The sequence below is a fragment of the Macaca thibetana genome, chromosome 5, assembly GCF_024542745.1.
Source record: "Macaca thibetana thibetana isolate TM-01 chromosome 5, ASM2454274v1, whole genome shotgun sequence".
Taxonomy (NCBI): Eukaryota; Metazoa; Chordata; class Mammalia; order Primates; family Cercopithecidae; genus Macaca; species Macaca thibetana.
In genome coordinates this window covers 161,783,641-161,802,213 of record NC_065582.1, presented here as the reverse complement: position 1 = coordinate 161,802,213, position 18,573 = coordinate 161,783,641, and the positions used below count along the sequence as shown (strand labels likewise).

At 36.5% G+C, this 18,573-nt stretch overlaps 1 protein-coding gene and 1 long non-coding RNA gene across 4 annotated transcripts in view; one reads left to right on the top strand and one right to left on the bottom strand.

The window, feature by feature from the left end:
* The window catches only part of SEPSECS (Sep (O-phosphoserine) tRNA:Sec (selenocysteine) tRNA synthase), a 40,282-nt gene extending 24,181 nt beyond the window's left edge, over window positions 1-16,101 (bottom strand). The window contains exons 1-8 of one of the 3 annotated variants that reach the window (XM_050790690.1): window positions 15,784-16,101; window positions 14,481-14,635; window positions 12,402-12,520; window positions 11,906-12,064; window positions 10,859-11,012; window positions 7,825-7,927; window positions 893-1,022; window positions 670-761 (exon numbers count right to left, since the gene is read on the bottom strand). In XM_050790690.1, the coding sequence (XP_050646647.1) occupies window positions 670-761; window positions 893-1,022; window positions 7,825-7,927; window positions 10,859-11,012; window positions 11,906-12,064; window positions 12,402-12,520; window positions 14,481-14,635; window positions 15,784-16,065 (1,194 nt within the window). In that variant the 5' untranslated portion in view covers window positions 16,066-16,101. Of the gene's footprint in view, window positions 1-669; window positions 762-892; window positions 1,023-7,824; window positions 7,928-10,858; window positions 11,013-11,905; window positions 12,065-12,401; window positions 12,521-14,480; window positions 14,636-15,050; window positions 15,144-15,366; window positions 15,734-15,783 lie in introns of those variants that run through there. The other 2 variants (XM_050790692.1, XM_050790691.1) reach the window with 2 other exon arrangements.
* Window positions 16,102-16,197: 96 nt separating this feature from the next.
* LOC126954819 (uncharacterized) overlaps window positions 16,198-18,573 on the top strand; it is a 45,875-nt gene continuing 43,499 nt past the window's right edge. Inside the window, exon 1 of the long non-coding RNA XR_007725731.1 lies at window positions 16,198-16,278. This is a non-coding gene — a long non-coding RNA (uncharacterized LOC126954819). The remainder of the gene's footprint in view (window positions 16,279-18,573) is intronic.

Here is an 18,573-nt window from a genome sequence, read left to right as displayed (position 1 = left end):
CAGCACTCTGGGAGGCTGATGCGGGTGGATCACGAGGTCAGGAGTTGGAGACCAGCCTGGCCAATTTTAATCTCTACCAAAAATACAAAAAATTACACGCCTGTAATCCCAGCTACTCAGGAGACTGAGGCAGGAGAATTGATTGAACCCAGGAGGCGGAAATTGCAGTGAGCCAAGATTGTGCCATTGCACTCCAGCCCAAGACTCCTCTCAAAAAAAAAAAAAAAGACAAAGATAAATTTACTATTTTAGTATAAAAAGATAGAGCTAACTTCTGACCTGTGACTGACATCTCACCCCTAAACAATTTTCACGTTTCCAAAAACTAAAAAGATGAATTGTCCATTTGTCTTTTAAGAGCTTCTACCTTTAAGTGATAAATGAACTGAATTTTACTGAATAGGAGTCCCTAATGCAGGAGTTTCTAAAAAGTAAATAAATAAAAGTAAAATCACCTAACCAAGATTCCTCGTAATATCTGGATAGACAGGCTGACAAAAACTAATAGGAAACTGAATAACAGATCTGAATAAATCGATCTGAATAAATAGTGTCGGACCATACTAGATGTCTCCCTCCCAATGCAAGAAACCAATAAGCAGAAACACCAAAGATTTGGAGCATGGTTCTAGTCGAGAATGTTATTCGATATATAAAGGGAAAGCTTACCTTTCTTTCTTTTAGTAGCTTTTTATAGCCATTTGATCCAAGTGACAATAAAGTAATAAGCACATCTAAAGAAGGTGAAGCTGAAGCTCTTCCTGAAATAAGAAGAATAAGTTACATTAAGAAGATGGGGGGGTAGCTGTAGAAATTAAGATTTATTACAGTAGCCTATGTACAAATGGATTTTTGTTAGTTACTTTTTCTGAAAAGCAACTTATTTATTTACCTGGATACATCTTGCTGATTTCCTGAATGAAGGAATCATTAAAGCCAGCAATTATAGCGCCACCTACTGGAACCATAAAATTTTTGTCCAAGCTCTGAACAAAAGCATCTATTCTACCAACTCGAGCCCCCTAGAATCAATATTACATATTAGTTGCTAGGAAAACAGACAATTGCTATTAACAAATACATACCACAATGAAAAATTATAACTATTTGAGTTAGTTAATATATTAGCCTGATTTAACCATTTCACGATATATACATGCATCAAAACATCAAATTGTACACCATAAAAATACACAATTTTTGTCAACTCTCTTAGAATAAAAATAAACACCATTAAAACAATGCACAGAAAAACCAATTGAAAATGTTTATTTTTATTTTCTTTGTAATATGCCAAGAAAACGTTTTTAAGTATTAAAACAAAATTTTTAATGGTGCTGCTTATATGTGGAACTTTAAGCTTACAACGTGCTTTCACACATAAATCATTTAATCTTCATAACAACTCTGTGAGGTAAGCATGGTTTCAGTATCAGCTCAGGTGGGAACTTTAATGAAACAAAATTTTACACCTTAAAATTTGATAAGAAAGAATGGATTTGGCCGGGCGCAGTGGCTCACGCCTGTTATCCCAGCACTTTGGGAGGCCAAGGGGGGCGGATCATGAGGTCAGGAGATCGACACCATCCTGGCTAACACGGTGAAACCCCATCTCTACTAAAAAAACAAAAAATTAGCCAGACGTGGTGGCATGCGCCTGTAGTCCCAGCTACTCGGGAGGCTGAGGCAAGGGAATGGCATGAACCCAGGAGGCAAAGCTTGCACTGAGCCGAGATCTCACCACTGCACTCCAGCCTGGGCGACACAGCGAGACTCCATCTCAAAAAAAAAAGAGAATGGATTCATCCCATGCGTCTCATCTGTGCTCCTTTTTGACAACAAATGTCTACAATGGGTTCTATAACTATTAAGTGGTTTTAAATACCCTCTGTAAGTTCAAGGATGGCCACCATAACCTAAGGGACTATAGCCATCCGAGTTGCCAAACAGTTAATTATACGTGTGCCTCTCTTTAATGCTTGCACAATCTACTACCTGTATGACCATTTTAAGCACTCAGATAACAAAAAAGAAATGCAAAGTTTTACTTTTAACATCACTTAATGGAAATTTTATTTGTATACTCTTGGCAAGTTTAGAAGCAACGTTTCTACATAACTCCTGCTCCCTAATATTGTAAACTTAGATGACTTCATTCCATTGCAAATGAACTTCCAGTGAAAATCTAATATTCTGGTGAAAAATTGAATACTTACCTACTAGAAATGTAAAAGTAAGTTCGGTCCTCGTCCAACACAGTCTATGACCTTCTGTCTAATGTGCTTCAACTTTCTCCTCTTAAAAATACAGATACTATCTAAATTACAACTAAGATAGCCTTTTTCTTTATCTGTAGCCACAGATTTTCAATCTGTATTCACAATCTGCATTCCTATTAATATTATAACCATATTTGACCTTCATTTTCACATCTTGCTATCTGAGGGAGAATAGAAGGAGCAGATAGCTGTCCTAATCTAAGAGTCCAGATCCAGGTAACAGGTGGAAGCAGCTGAAGCAGGGAAGAGGAGCGGCTGCTCTGGAGGCCATTATACAACTGTTCAAATTTTAACCTTCCTCTTCCTCTTCAAATTTCCTAATAAACCATGATCAGAGAAAATCTCACCATATCACAGGAAAACAGAGAGACGCATATAAGACTAACAGAAAAAAAAAAAAAAAAAAACTGGAAAACATGGGAAGTAGCAGCACATAAAAATAAGTGGAACAGTGACAGTTGCCTTTGTATTAATATTATAGTACTGTCCAAGGCCTCCTGAGAGAAACAGGAACCTAAATTGGAAGCAGAAATACTAGAGGAATCAGTGCATCAGACTTTGTTAGAACCCTTCCATCACTAAAACACAGAAAGCATTTAAAAAGCAGCACATTCTATGGCAAGAAAACAAACAGGCCAGACCCAATCTCAGAAATGGTACAGAGCCCCCTTTTTTCAGCTACATCTAAGTCACCAGTACATGCTCTAAAATCCACTCTCAAAATACATCTGAATAAAAGCATTTATTACCACCTTCACAACTACCACCCTGGCCAAAGCCACAAACAAATCCCACATGGGTTGCTGCAACAGCCTTCCACTCTTGTCTCCCTAGTCTATTTCCCACATAGCATGTCACTCTTTCCTGCTTGAAATCCTTCCATGGCCAATGATCATACCAAGAATAAAATCCCAAACCCTTAACACACCTCAAAGCTCTACAACCACTGTTCACCTTGTTCGTTATGGTTCAGCCATACTGGCCTCCTTGCTATTTCTCACACATTCCAAGCACACTCCTCCCTCAGAGTCTTGGCTATTAGCTTCTGTCTAGAATCTCTCTAGAGAGCTGCAAAGCCTCCTCCTTCATGTCATTCAGAGCTCCATTCCTAGATCACTCCATCTAATGACATCCGTCCTCCCCAAATACCAGAGCATTTATCCAAGACTTGTCATACTCAAGGTTTACTCTCTGCTTTCCCACAAAAAATAGAATGCTCCATGAGGGTTAAAGACTTTGTCGCATTCACTATTTCATCTCTAGTTCCTACCCTGGTGCCTGGTACACAAGTAGGAACCCAGAAAGTATTTGTTGAATGAAGAGGCAATTAGGTTTGTGAATAAACAGTAGTAACACCTACTTCTCCCAAATTCTTAATAGGCAAAGTTGCCGCTTCCCACACTTTTGGAGCTTTACAATCTATTCTGACTCAAAATAATTAGTCTTATACACATATTTTTGGGACTCTACTATATCCCTCTCCATTAATCTATCCTAACATCCATAATTCATGAATCTCTTAAATTCATTTTAGTAAATATAAACAGAAATATAGGTTATTCAAAACTAATTTCCCTAGGGGGGCTACATGAGCATACAGAATACTCTACAGGCTCAGCATTAAGGCATTCTAGGGTCTCATCTTAAAAATAAAAAAGTTAAAAACATAATGTTAAAACAATAAAAATTTAAAAACATTTATAGTTTTCCTTCATTGATTGATTATTGCAATATTATTTTCTCAAGAAGAGACTTAGAGTATTAGTACTTTAGTATTTTGTTTTTTAACAGAAAAATGGGACTTTGGAGTCACACTGAACTAGATGGGCTGTTTTGTAGCTATAGGACCTTGGGTAAGTCACTTAATCTCACTTATTTTATTTCTCCATGTGCAGAATGGGAATAAGAAGTACACTTAAATTGTCAGGATTCAGTTAATAACTTTAAAAGCCTAGTAGGATGGCTGACACATGGAAAGTGTGTAGTAAATGGTATATATCAACAATAAGGACTATTGAGATGAATTAAAGCTAACTTTAATTTTTTAGAATGTCATGAAACAGCAACCTGCACTCAACAAGACTCAAGTATTCATTTGATTTAAATCAATAGTGCCACAACATCTTTTGGTGAAGGCCAATTTGGGAAAAATAGAATCTTTATATATTTGCTTTTTGGTTTTAAAGAAATATCCATTTTAGTAAGTTCTAATGCTCAATAGCACAGTACAGTGACTATAGTAAACAACAATGTATTGTATATTTCAAAATACCTAGAAGAGAGGATGTGAAATGTTCCCAACACAAAAGGATGTAATAAATGCCAGGTAATGGATAGCCTAAATACTCTGACTTAATCATCCCACAATCTGTACATGTATCAAAATATCATATGCACTCCATAAATATATCTAAATATTATGTATCAAAGAAATTTTTTTAAAGAAATGTCAACTTTAGAAGGTAATACATTATCTGCAACAGTATCTGCATTTAAAAGTTTATTCACCCATCTTATAGTTTTATTTTTTGGTTAAAATTTTAGTAAAACCACCTCCCAAATGCAGAGAGGTAATGACAAAGCAGAGTATTAGGGATGTGCAACTCCAAGGGCACCTTTCTTATTGTATTCTGGAGCTCTTTTTTTTTTCAGGCGGAGTCTCGCTCTGTCACACAGGCTGGGTGCAGTGGCGCTATCTCGGCTTACTGCAAGCTCCGCCTCCTGGGTTCATCCCATTCGCCTGCCTCAGCCTCCCAAATAGCTGGGACTACAAGTACAAACCACCACATCACCCAATGTTTTTTTTTAATTTTAGTTTTGTAGAGATGGAGTCTCGCTTTGTTGCCCAGGGAGGTCTCAAACTTCTGGCTTCAAGTGATCCACAAGCTTCAACCTTCCAAAGTGCTGGAATTACAGAGATGAGCCACCACACCCAGCCCCTTTTAGTTTTAACCTCTTCAAGTGCCCCACCAAATTTTCTAGTATTTAAAAATATGTTGTATCATTAAAATGATCATTACGAAAACTTTATAGGCATCTGAAGGGTACAGAAATATAACACTAAAAAAATTAAATGTACACAATGAATATAACTATGTAAAAACAATATGCATACAAAAAGAGAAAAAGTAAATACATAAATTGTTAAGGATATTTGTTAGGGTAATAGCGTTATGAGTGATCTTCTACTCCTTCCTCATTTTCCTAAACTTTTAGTAATGCTGATGGTATTTGACTTTTAAAAGAAGAGAAGCTGCTAAAAATTACAGAGAAGAGGAGCAAGGGGGAAAGGGAAAGTAGGAATAAAAATCAATCACTGAAATAAAATGTTTTTCAAGATTTCCAGTGTAGAAAATAGTACACCCTTCCTCTATGACCATACAAATTAGATATAACCTAGTCCAGAATAAGTGAAGAAGCCTTAAAAAGTTAAAGAATAACGAAAAGAAATACCAAGGAAGTGGCAAACAGTCTTTCTCTAAAGGTTTTAAGAAATCCCGACACACCATGCCTACAACCCACTCCACCTCTGGACTTGCTACATAAATTAATCCATTTCCTTATTGGTTTAAGCCAACTTGAGTTGGGTTTCTGTTACTTGCTGCCAATGACATCCTAACTGATACAAAGGTGAGTAAAGAAATTAAGCAAATCTGCGATTACTATTTCATATAAACCACATTTATGTAAAAGATGATACTAGTATACGAAAAATAATATAGAAGACAAAAAAATGTACTAGATAGTATCTGTTGTGCTTCAGAGCATTTATCATATCGGAGCAGGCCACAGGCAATCTGCAAATAACTTATGCCCACATAACACAAATCACATGTATGTCAAAACTGAATGCGTATATTAACATCATTATGCACACAAACTATGTAGTCCATATCATACATGCATAAATACAGTAATTCATTTATTCACTGACTTTGTTCAGTAACCAGTTATTGATTGTCCATTATGTACCAGATACTGTCTTAAGTATTGAGGGCACAGCAGTGAACAAAATAAAGTTCTACCCCAACAGAACCTTAATTATAATTACTGTCAATAACAAACATTATATCAAACGGTGATAAGTGTTCTGGAGAAAAATAGCAAGGAGCCATTAATTATAAGAAACATCATTATTTTATATATCACTACATTAAAAAAAATTGCCTATTAACATTGTAAGACACCACTGATTATAAGACATCACAATTTCAGATGTCAAAATATAGAACACTGCATCTTAAAATCAATGAACATGGTAAAAAAGCAAAAAGAGGGATAGAAAATGCTAGCAAGGGCTGGGCACAGTGGCTCACACCTGTATTCCCAGTACTTTGGGGGGCAGAGGTGGGAGGCTGGCTTGAGCCCAGGAGTTTGAGACCAGCCTGGGCTGCATGACAAAATCCCGTTTCTAGAAAAAAATACAACAAGTTGGCTGAGCGTGATAGCGCACACCTGTGGTCCCAGCTACCCGGGAGGCTAATGTAGGAGGATGACTTGAGCATGGGAGGTTGAGGCTGCAGTGAACTGTGGCTGCACCACTGCACTCCAACCTGGACAAGAGAGTGAACCCCTATCTCAAAAAAATAAAAAAGTAGAAAATGCTAGTGAGGAAGGGGGAGATGTTAGATAGGATTTGACATGTTTGCCAAAACTGAGTATGTATATTAACATAATTATGCACACAAACTATATAGCCTGTATCATACATGCATAAATAAATACAATATTTCATTTATTCATTCACTTTGTCCAGTAACCGGTTATTGATTGTCAATAATGACAAAAATTGATAGAGTTTCTGAGGAAGTCTCACTGATGAAAAGAAAACTACGCGACTCTCTAGAAGAGCAATCCAGTGAGTGGGATGAGCAAGAGCAAAGGCCTGGAAGTGCAGGCATGTGACAAAATGGAAAAAAAGTAAGGCAGCAAGGGTGGTTGGAGCACAGCAAGCAAAAGGAAAGCAGAAAATGAAATCAGCAAATCAGCAAAGGCCTGAATACACAAAGCCTGTAGGCCATAGTTCTTACAAGTGACATGGGAAACAAAGACATATTTTCAAAAGTAGAACCTCAAACAAATGACCAGGATCTAGCTGATGCTTAAAAAAAAAAAAAACAAAAACCTGCCAATTCCACAGGTATATACTAGAATGTTTATAAATGAAGTCACTTCTAGTCTAAGATAATAAGGTACAATAATTCCTTAAATATAGAATAAATCACATATTTTTTAAAATGATATAATCCAGTATATTAGAAAAATGAGAATCCTGGTAATGAAACAGTCTCAGAAAGTTAAAAGCTAAACTACTAAAGTATTTCCATGTTGATTCTAGCCTACCAAAGCTTTCAGTCCAATTACCACCATAGTACCAAAGAATAATTACTTTTATTGAGATTATCAGATGCAAGTTCCTAACACAACCTGAAGCAGATGGTCATAAATAACTGTTTTTACGATATCAGATTGTAAGAAAAAGTAATAATCCTATAATATGTTAAACTGAATTTTTCCTTGACATATATATTTTAAACTCTCTTACCTGCTGAATGAGGTGCATACACTTTGAAGACTGCACTCCATAAGCATTATTGACTATATGTGGAATGCCATAATTAGCACAAATCACAGCCAGTTCTTCTAATCTATAAACGTAAATATTCAATAGAAAGACATACTCACACTGTGCTTTATAAATGCTAGTGCAGAAACTTTTTAAAAATTTTACTAGTTATCCTTAATGTACATCAAGGGAAAAAAACGACAAATACTGAAATTTCTATTGCAGTATTTTGACATGTAATACAGCAGCTTGGAAATACAGAGCAAGCGCTTTTGAATAAACCTTAAAAGGCTTTTATATTAATGTTATCAATATATGAAAAAAATACAAAAATTTATGTAGATGGTAAATCATTTTAAAATTAAAAATTCCCTAAATAGAAAGCCAGAAGATTTATGTATAATGACCCCTCACAAGGTGGTATGCTCTTTTTTTTCACTTTTGTTTGCTTACCATACTGAAGCTAGTATCTGCAAAATAATTAGCATATCTGGAATCTTAAGAACTCTTACATTAAACATCTCATAAAATAAAAAATGCATACTCAAATAGACTTTAATGTATTAAAAAATACAGAACATTAAAATGTGTCATTACCAAAATAACTAACATTTTCCAACAACTTGGATACTGAGGAATCTTTTAAATAGCTCCTGGTTTTAAATCCACCCTTATCTACTCTTACTTTTTCATTTTACACCTCTCATATTAATCTGAGAGTCTAACTTTATGCAAAGTAAGGTAACAAATTTCAGTGGCAGCATAATAAATAGATGTTCTTTCACAAAGCCAAATACTTCTTGTGACTGAGCTCATCTTTAATAGAAATGTCTTCATGCTATGAAACTAAAACTAAATCCTATGTTTTAGTAAAACTATTAAAGTTTTCTTTCTAAAGTATAAAGAATTTGAAAGCATTTTTATACAAGTAAAGTCCTTTTTGACAGGATATATTTCAAATATACAGTTTGAATTACCGATTTATGCATAATACATGTACTATTTCTAGTAGATGTCATTAATATATTTTTAACTGTAAGCAGGAATACCATTATGTTCATCTGTTACAAGTTTTCTTTTTTTTATCCAGTTTGCCTCAGACCAAAAACAAGTTATCAATTTGCTTGCTTGAAGTCTCATGAATTAAAAACTCATTTTATCATTCATTTTCACAAACCCTACAAATTGATATAGAAATTCTTTTTGTTACTTCAAACTAATCAGATGATGTTTTTAACAAAATAGACCTTCTGGGATACACACAAGTATTTTCTTCATAAAATAAAAGGTACTTTCATATGTGTGTGTTCTAATGAAAATATTCCTTAATAAAAAACTTTGAAAATAAAGCTCCGTAACATTAAGCTCTATTTTTAAAAGAAAAAAAAAAAAAAAACTTGAGAGTACTTTTAAATAATCTGAATTACCTAAATCTGTTAATGGTTAGGGTGTGTTTAAAAAACAAACGTATTAAATGAAAGGAGAAGCAGAAAAAATATTTTTCATATATATCAAATTGTTTTCTAACTTAGAAGCCAATTTAATGTGTTTATCACTTAAAAGAAATAATACCCTTCTTTTTTGCAACATTTCCCTTAAATGAATTTCCTCTACTTTTTGTCTAATTAACTAACAAAAACAAAATGTATACTGTACCCAAAAAATTAAGACTATAAAGGAATGAAGCTTGATGTAAAAAAAATCAAAATGTAGTTTTAAAATTTAATAAAGTCAGAAATTCAAACATTACTGTGCACCACCCTCTTCCTAAACTTCACTCTTATTCAGAAATATTCATTACACAACAGTGACAAACAAGAATTTTTCTGACTGATAAAAAGCTTTATTAAATTTTTTCTAAAGGAGATAATACGGGTAAAACACTTAACACTGTGCCAGGCATACTGTAAACATCCGAAAGACATTAGTCAAAATGAAACAAAAGCAAAGTATCCACAAGGATAAATAATCCAACTAATACAAATATCCATTAGCTGTTTTTCAAAATGTGATTTCTATCACATTAAAAAATATATATATATCAAAACCACCAATAAAGAATGATGTTTATTTAATATTTCAATATAAATTTGAAATCTGGTAAGTAATGAATAAACCACAGTAGCATATGCAAAGTAATCTTAAAATAGAGTTCACAGGCTCATGAATGTAGTAAGGTAAATTTTTAAGAGCATAGTTAAAAAATTGTCTCTTACAATTTGCCTGTAAGATAACAAAAGCCAACATGGCATTCATTACTGCCAAATAATGTACTTCCATGAATTAAAACCAAGGTATAACTCGATGCTACAAGAAAAGCCCAAAGTCAATATAGTTCCTATGAATTATTACCTCTTCCATTCAAAATGTTAAAATGAAACAAACAAAAAAAAATTGTAGTCAAAAACAGAAATCTATATTACTAGACCTGAGCCTATTACATTTTCAGAAGAAAAATGTGTGGCTATCCTTTAGAAGAGTAAACCTTTGCTTTTTCTTTCCTTTTTGCTTTTATTTTCTTAAATATTTGTATTATTCTCAAAATGGAGACAATGACAACCACTAAGCACACATAAGTATACATCTGAGTTAATCTTCCAACTACAGCAATTTGAAAATAAACAATCCTAAATTTTTAATTTATTAATACGGATAGCAATGAAAAGAAGTAAATTCAACATTTAGCTTAGAAGAGAAACTTCTATTAAATAATAAGAAAAAACATGCTAAGAGATCAGAAACAGGACAAAGAGCAAGAAAACAGAGACAGTCTGTATCTACTCAATCGATAAAGGGAGCTCCCCACCCTGTACTAGTGGTTTTCCCTTGTTCTATTTCAAATGGTTGTTTTCCCAAGCCATTACGCTATTTCTTCACAAGGTCAATCTATTCTCTTAGAACAGATCATTCACTTATTTATTACGAAGTGTTATTTAAGCATATTTGAGAATTAGTATATCATATTTTATTTAAAAGACTGATAACTTAAGGACAATATTCACAAATAATTTACCTATCAGGCACCCTTGGAGCAAAACATGATGTAGTAGAATGAATACACAGAATGTAATCAGGCCCAAGTTCCTGGACTTTAGCCTCCACTGCTTTCAGGTCTGTACGCAGCTCGTCACCTTCCAAAACATTTTCTATCACCACAGGCTCAAAACCTAACCAAACCAATCAGAAAAAAAAATGTTAGTGTGAACTAAAATAAGGGAAGATCCTGAAACTCTAGGAAGCATGCTATTCTAGCCAAGAACTCTTAATATTTATTTTGGTAGATTAACCTTCCTCTGGTAATAAATACACAGCTCAGTACTGGTATTAGTCAAAGGCAGGTCAAAATAATGTGAAGGACGACTACACAATTTTAGGACCATAAGTCTATTTAACACTAGGATATGACAAGAATGAAATCTAGAAAGTAAGGAAAACAAATGTTGGATATCTAGAGAAGTAATAACATGGACACTGATGACAAAAAGGATCACTTTAATCCAGTTCAATTTCAATCCACAGAAAAGTAAGTCCACTCATTCTCTGGCAATATTTCTGTTTTATTTTAAAGTTCACTTTATTTCAGAGATGGACATTAATAATAATACAATTCACTTGCTGAAACAAATCACAATCATCTACTCAATGTTTTACCTCTAAAGAAAAACGTAATAAATTTCAGCAGCCTAAGGATCACTGATCCATCGCATAGCCTACAAAAGCCTCCTATGAAAACAAAATGTATACAGTAAATTTTGCATAATTTAAAGATAAAAAGTGTTTTCACATTTTTCTATTAAAACAGCACACTTAACTAGTATATAAACAAAGGCCCGGCAACAAATAATAATTATGGAACCATATATATTTAGGTATCCATAAACTTAAAAGTTGTATAAAGCAATACAAACATTAAATTTTGTCACATTTATTTTACCACAATTTTTTCTTTTAAAAAAGCAATAGGGAACAGAGTTAATTTTTCATTTATCTTTATATAAGAAACTTGAATTTTCTAATTGTGATGTTTAAAACATTATACACAACACTTTTCTTCTCTTACCTGCAGTGATCATGGATTTAAAGCAGGACTTCTGGTCTATTCGTGGCCATATAATATACTTTGCCTTTGGTCTTTTGTGTCGTAATGTTAAGAAACACAGAGTTAGACTCATGCCAGTTGCCATAGGAACTACAAAGCAGTTGGCTACTGTATGGACACCTACAAATAAGCAGCAAAACAGAAATCTGTTATCCCGCTAAGCACCCAGCATCCTTCTTGAGGAAATAATATATTTCATCTAAAAAATAATAAGAGTCATAGCCCTAGTGCTTCTGTTTCTGTACTCACTCTTGGGAAGCTCAATGCCAAATTCAACTTCTGAGCTTATGGCTCTGATTTTCTATCTTGTTCTAAAGACTTTTTATTTTTAGAAAAAGTCTTTTCAAAAGCCACTCATACTCTTTCTGGAAAGGGGCAATAATAAAGGAAATAGTCAATGGGGTGGGTGTGTGTGTGTCCAGTCAGCCAAAAGTATTATGATTAAGACCGTACATACCAGCCAGCTTTATAATGTCCAGGACCAAAGAATTGGTAATTTTGTTCAAAAGGCTAGAGCCTGCAGCTTTTGGTTGCACAGCAGAAATATCACCCGATCGTCCAATGCCATGAATGAACCTAAGCAAAAAATGGGCCAAAAACTGGACAAATACATTCAGCATTCTAAGTAATACAATGTACAAATATGCAAATATAATAACCCAAAAAACACAGGAGCAATATTTGGCTGTTACAGATATATGTCACAAACTATTAATGATGTGGAACTCTCCTACTTAAACTGAAACAACTTCATCAATTATGCTGTGATAGCTAGTTTTCAATGACGGCCCCCATCAATTATTTTTCTCCCTGTGCCCACATCCTACTCCCACACCAAGAGATGGAGTCTACTTCCTCTCCACTTGCATCTGGGCTGAACTTAGTGACTTGCTTGGCCAGGAAGAATCTAGCAGAAGTGACTGTGTGAAATTTTCATGCTAGGCAAACCTTCAGATGACTAAACTCTCAGCTAGTATCTCACTGCAACTACATGAGAGACCCAAAGCAATACTCACCCTGCTAAGCCCAGTTAATCCAAAAAACTGAGAGGTAATAATAAGTAATTGTTTTTAGCCACTTAATTTTAGGGTGGTTTGTTCTGTAGCAATAGAAAACTGAAATATATGAAACAATAAATTATCTTTTTTTTTTCTTTTTGAGACGGAGTCTTGCTCTGTCGCCCAGGCTGGAGTGCATTGGCCCGACCTCAGCTCACTGCAAGCTCTGCCTCCCAGGTTCCCGCCACTCTCCTGCCTCAGCCTCCAGAGTAGCTGGGAATACAGGCGCCCGCCACCACGCTGGACTAATTTTTTTGTATTTTTAGTAGAGACGGGTCTCACCTTGTTAGCTAGGATGCTCTGGATCTCCTGACCTCGTGATGCGCCCGCCTTGGCCTCCCAAAATTCTGGGATTACAGGCGTGAGCCAAAGCGCCCAGCCAAATTATCTTTTTTCTTTCCTTTTCCCCTAATCACACAGTGGGCTAAGTTCCAATGATGGTTCAAATATTGCCTTAATTTTAAAAGAACTATGTGCTCCTAGAAAATCAGTGTGCAAATCTTACTCATTTTAAATTAGACGATATTATACATTGTTTAAAGATATTTCTCAATACTCTTTAAAATAAAAAACCCTTTTGTAACCTGAGTAATTTCTAATTGACAGTCAAATATATCAGAAATTCTGTATAGGCAGATTATTGAAGAATACTAATGTTGTACTTCCTCACCACTGAAATCTCATTTACAAAACATTTCTTACATATATTATCAACCATGTTATCAGCAAACTGTTAACTGAAATTTTCATCCAAGTTAGGCATTATCATCAGTTTTGACTGCAGTGATTTTTACTGAAATACAAATTCTACTATGCCCAGGAAATTTTCATTATAATGTAAAAGCATGGAAGAGAGGAGTTTTATTTAACAGAGTTTACACTTCACAGAAAGGTTGGTGGACAGAGCAATGAGTGATCATATTTGGAACTACCAATTAAATCATTATCAGAATTGATGAAAAGCTTTCTCCAATAATGCAAAAGAAAAAAATCACTCAATAATCTAATACACCTTTCCCTGTATCTATTGCAACAGAGAGGTATTTATAAAATGGGATTCAGTTTAAAACAAAGTTTAAAGTTCTTACTGCAAACCATTCTCAAAAAACAGAACAAAACAAAACACTGCCAATGTTAGAAAACAAACATGGAAAACTATAAACAACCTTAATGAATTTTTAAACTCTTACAACCAGATATGTTTATTAGGGTTACCATTCCTCAGAAAATGTATAGCCTGTGTCAGTCACCCAGAACCTGACGGGGTAACCCCCACATATTTTTACTCTATTGTCTTTGAAAAGCACCCGCTGAGATAAAATTGTTTCCATCTCCCTGTTGCATTTGGTTTACATATCCATTTGAGCAGGGAAAAAGTGGTTTACAGACATTTGATAATCTAACAATGAAAACTGCTGCCATTATTTTGAACCAAAAATAAATAAACGATGTCTCCCATACTACTTAAAAAAAGATACCTGTAATGACGACGAGCAACTAATGCAGATGCCACTCTCCCTTCCCTTTCTCCCACACCACAATTGCCTAAGAAATTGTTGCTGTCCATGATTGCAAGTTCATGTAAAAAGAGTTCAAGTGTACTTTCATCCCAGCCATTCTCTGGACACTTGCCCTTAAAAAAAAAAAAAAAAAAAAAAAAAAAAAAAACTTATGATTATATTTAATAAAACTATCGTTCTCTAGAACACTACAGGAATACATTTTCACTTTTTAATGTGTATTTTGCCATGCTCCTTGTTTTCTAAAATTCAGGCATAAATTGAGCACTATATAGAGACAGCAAGGAGACAAAAAGTTTATACATTTGATTACAACTATTTATAGATTTCGAGAAGTGATGATAAATGTATACAATGAGATCTACTCAGATACTTAAATTTCCATAAGCTAAACTAATTGAACAGCAATACAGCACATCCCCAATGAAGATGCTTCAAACCAGGGCTTTACGATTGGGGCGGGGGGACGTGGAGAAGGGCGGTAGTTGTCAAACTTCAATGAAATATTGGCCAGGCTCGGTAGCTCACGCCTGTAAGCACTTTGGAAGGCCGAGAAGGGCGGATCACTTGAAGTCAGGACTTTGAGACCAGCCTGGCCAAAATGGCGAAACTCCGTCTCTACTAAAAATGCAAACATTAGCCAGGCGTGGTGGCGGGCGCCTGTAGTCCCAGCTACTCGGGAGGCTGAGACAGGAGAATGGCGTGAACCCGGGAGGCGGAGGTTGCAGTGAGCCGAGATCGCGCCACTGCACTCCAGCCTGGGCGAAAGAGCGAGACTCAAAAAACAAAACACAACAAAACTTTTAATGAAATTAAAATTCAGGAACGCTGGCAGGAGGCAGACCTGTGAGGTTCGGCAGAAACCTCGTGGTTCGAGTTAGCATACAGTGGTCTACAAACACCACATATGCTCTGAGTCATTGAGCGTGGTGAAAGATGGAGATGCGAACTTTGCCCTTTCCGCGAATAAAAAAGTACACTGGGACTTTCCCTCACTTCCGCATCCCGAAGTTAGAAAGAGGGACTCAAAACCCCGACCCCAACGCCCCCTCCTAAGAACACCCTTTGGCTTTCACTGGCTTTGGCAAGGCTGAGACGGCACAGACCGCAGTCGGTCAGCTAGGGCAAGCCAAGCTAAGACAGACTTGGGACTAGTCTCAAGCAGCAAAGAGCTGCCGGTGGGGCAGCACCAGCGGGAACGGCGGGCGGAGCCAGAGCCCCGGGGTCGCGGCGGCTGGGGAGGGGACCGACAGCTCGGTACCTTCTCCAGAAGCAGCCGTATGAGGTGCTCATGCGAGCGGCGGGCCTCACAGCCCTGCCGCACGTAAGCCGGTGACACCAGCCGCTCGCCCGCCGCGAAGCTCTCGCGGTTCATGACAGCGGTGGCGACAGTGGCGAATAAGCGGGAGCACCAGCTCCACACGCCAGACTCACGATGGAACCAGAATGCAACTCGCCTCCTGCACTGTACGGCAACGCCTTGGGACAAAAAAAAAAAAAAAAAAAAAAAAAAAAAAAAAGAACACTTATCGATTCTGCACATGCGCAGACCGTCTCGGCGCTCCAGGAGGAAGTTGGCGTGTTTGAGCATGCGCGAGGGAGTCCGCGCTTTTAGGTGACTTCAGGCAAAGGAGGTACTGAAATGAGCCCCGCCCTGCTGCAGCTGATTGGTCTGGTTAAACCCTTGTGTTCCTAATAGGAACTTCAGGAAAGGATTTTGCACTTGTGCAGACCGGGCGAGCAGAGTGAAAACTAGGTACGTGGGGTTTTCTAAGTTCTGTGTTCCAGTCCTGTTGGATGGTTGAGATCTGTGCAGGGTCTGTGCTTCCGCCTTATTCAAACTGTTTGTCAGATGCCAGAACCTTCAATCTTTACTTTGATACCTTTCCACACTTATTACTGCCACACAACCCCATAGGAAATAGCAGTGCCCTACTCCTTTTCCCCTTTGTACTGCTGAATGTTTAGCCATAGCACTTACCACTCACCACGTGACATGCCAGACGTTTGTTTATACTCACACACACACACACACACACACACGCACCCATGAATGTAAACTCTCTAACCTAACGGCAGGGCCTCGGTTTTTGCTGCGGTGCCCCCCTCCCCCGGGCACCTAAAACAGTGCCCAGCATAAAGTAGGGCCTAAAAAAAGAAATTGATATTGAATTAATGAATTAGTTTGACCATTCGGAAACTATCCCCAAGAACATTTTGTAAAATTGATTAAGGGAGGAAAAAAATCCAACTAGGCTTACAGCTGCTGTTATTAAGCCAGTTTGCAGTATGGCCGACTTAATTGTATCTGGTTGCTACTTACTACCCCCAGGAGAATGTGGCGCCTATCACAAGACATTTCATTCTTTTTCTGCTCTATAGATAAAATCTAAGACATTGTGAGAAGAGAAGCTTTCGTTTGCATTGCTTCTTTAGGTCCTGCATACCAACAAAACTAAGGATGCCAGCTTGTCTGGAAGGCCCAATAAAAAACTGATTTATGGAGGAATGCAATTGTCACATCCTGATGATTTCATCTCCCTTACCCCAACAAATCGATAACCCCAAATTTTCCAGCCCCTCACCCTCCACAAATCCCCTTAAACACCTTAGCCTAGAACCCCTCGATGAAACGAATTGAAGCTTGAGAACTCTTCCTGTTTCCTGGCTTGTAACTTGTGATTATTAAAACTCTTTCTCTGCTGCAAGCCTGCTGTCAGAGTATTGGCCTGTTCCTGCACGACTGACATAGGAACCTGGCAGTCCTGTAACAATTCAACAACCTAGAGGTTCACTGCTGGAGATCCCTGCCTTCAGTTTCTTTACAATCTTCATCTTATGTGAGCCTACAGTAACTCCTGACATTGCTTTCACCTGGTGGTATGCCCACTTGCACTGATTCACACCCACCTGCAAGAGCTGCTTGTTAAATGTTCAGGAATTTTGTGAGCCAGTTTTTAAATACAGCCACTCAAATATTGTATTAAAAGCCAAAGTAAAAATACTCAAAATTCATCACTTCCTAATTATTTTACATTTTACTATTATCTATGCTCTTCAGGTTATTTACATGCATTTTATCTATATGGTAGAAATTCAATATAATGTTATACTACTGCACATCTTCCAACTCCCCTTTTGATGATGTCACGTTGGCCAAGGTGGAAGCATTTACGCCATGGAAATCAGTAAACACTGCAAATCAGGCCCTTACCCTCCAACCCACTCCCCTAGAAGTCAGTCGTTCAACATACACGAGCTCATCACTGTTTCTACTGCATGTTCCCAGGGCATCCAGCTATTAATATATATCAGTGTATTTATGGTATTTGTTGAATTGCATTTCAATTGTTAATTTTCTGTCTCAACTAGACTGTGAGCCCCTGGTTGACAAGGGCTATATTGATATCTGTGTTCAAAGCACAGCACTAAATACATAATAGGTGTTTGATAAATATTTGTTGAATGACATAGACTATTTAACTACTTAAAACTAAACAGACAGGTAAACCACAAAACAACAAGAATTTAGCTTTCTTTCTAAAATGAGTATTATCTTTCAAACTTTTGGAAACTTGAGTTCTTATTCTCAAAATGCAACTATTTTTGCAACTTTGTCTTTGGAAAAGCCTTCAAAGCTGCTTTGTCAATCACATGCAAAATGTGCAAAAATCCCAAAATTAATCCCATTACTGAATGGACACACGAGGTTTTTGAGCCAGCTTGTTCTCTCACCTTATTCACCATCTTCAGGAAAATGTTTGTCTGTTTCCAAAAGTTAATCATTGTCAAGATATGCATTCATTAAAGGTATTCAAAAGATACCAGCTTTGGAAGCAATTTCAAGAGAAGTATTCTAAAATTACTTTCATCCATTCACTCATCCAACAAGTATTTATCCATATCCCCATTTTACAGATGAGGAAAGCAAAGCTCAGGAAGTTTGAGTAATGTATTTAAGGTTATACAACTAGTGACACTAGCAGAATTTAAATCTGTGTGTTCTCGACCTATTTTAAATGATGCTTCATCTTGTAAAGACCATGTTATT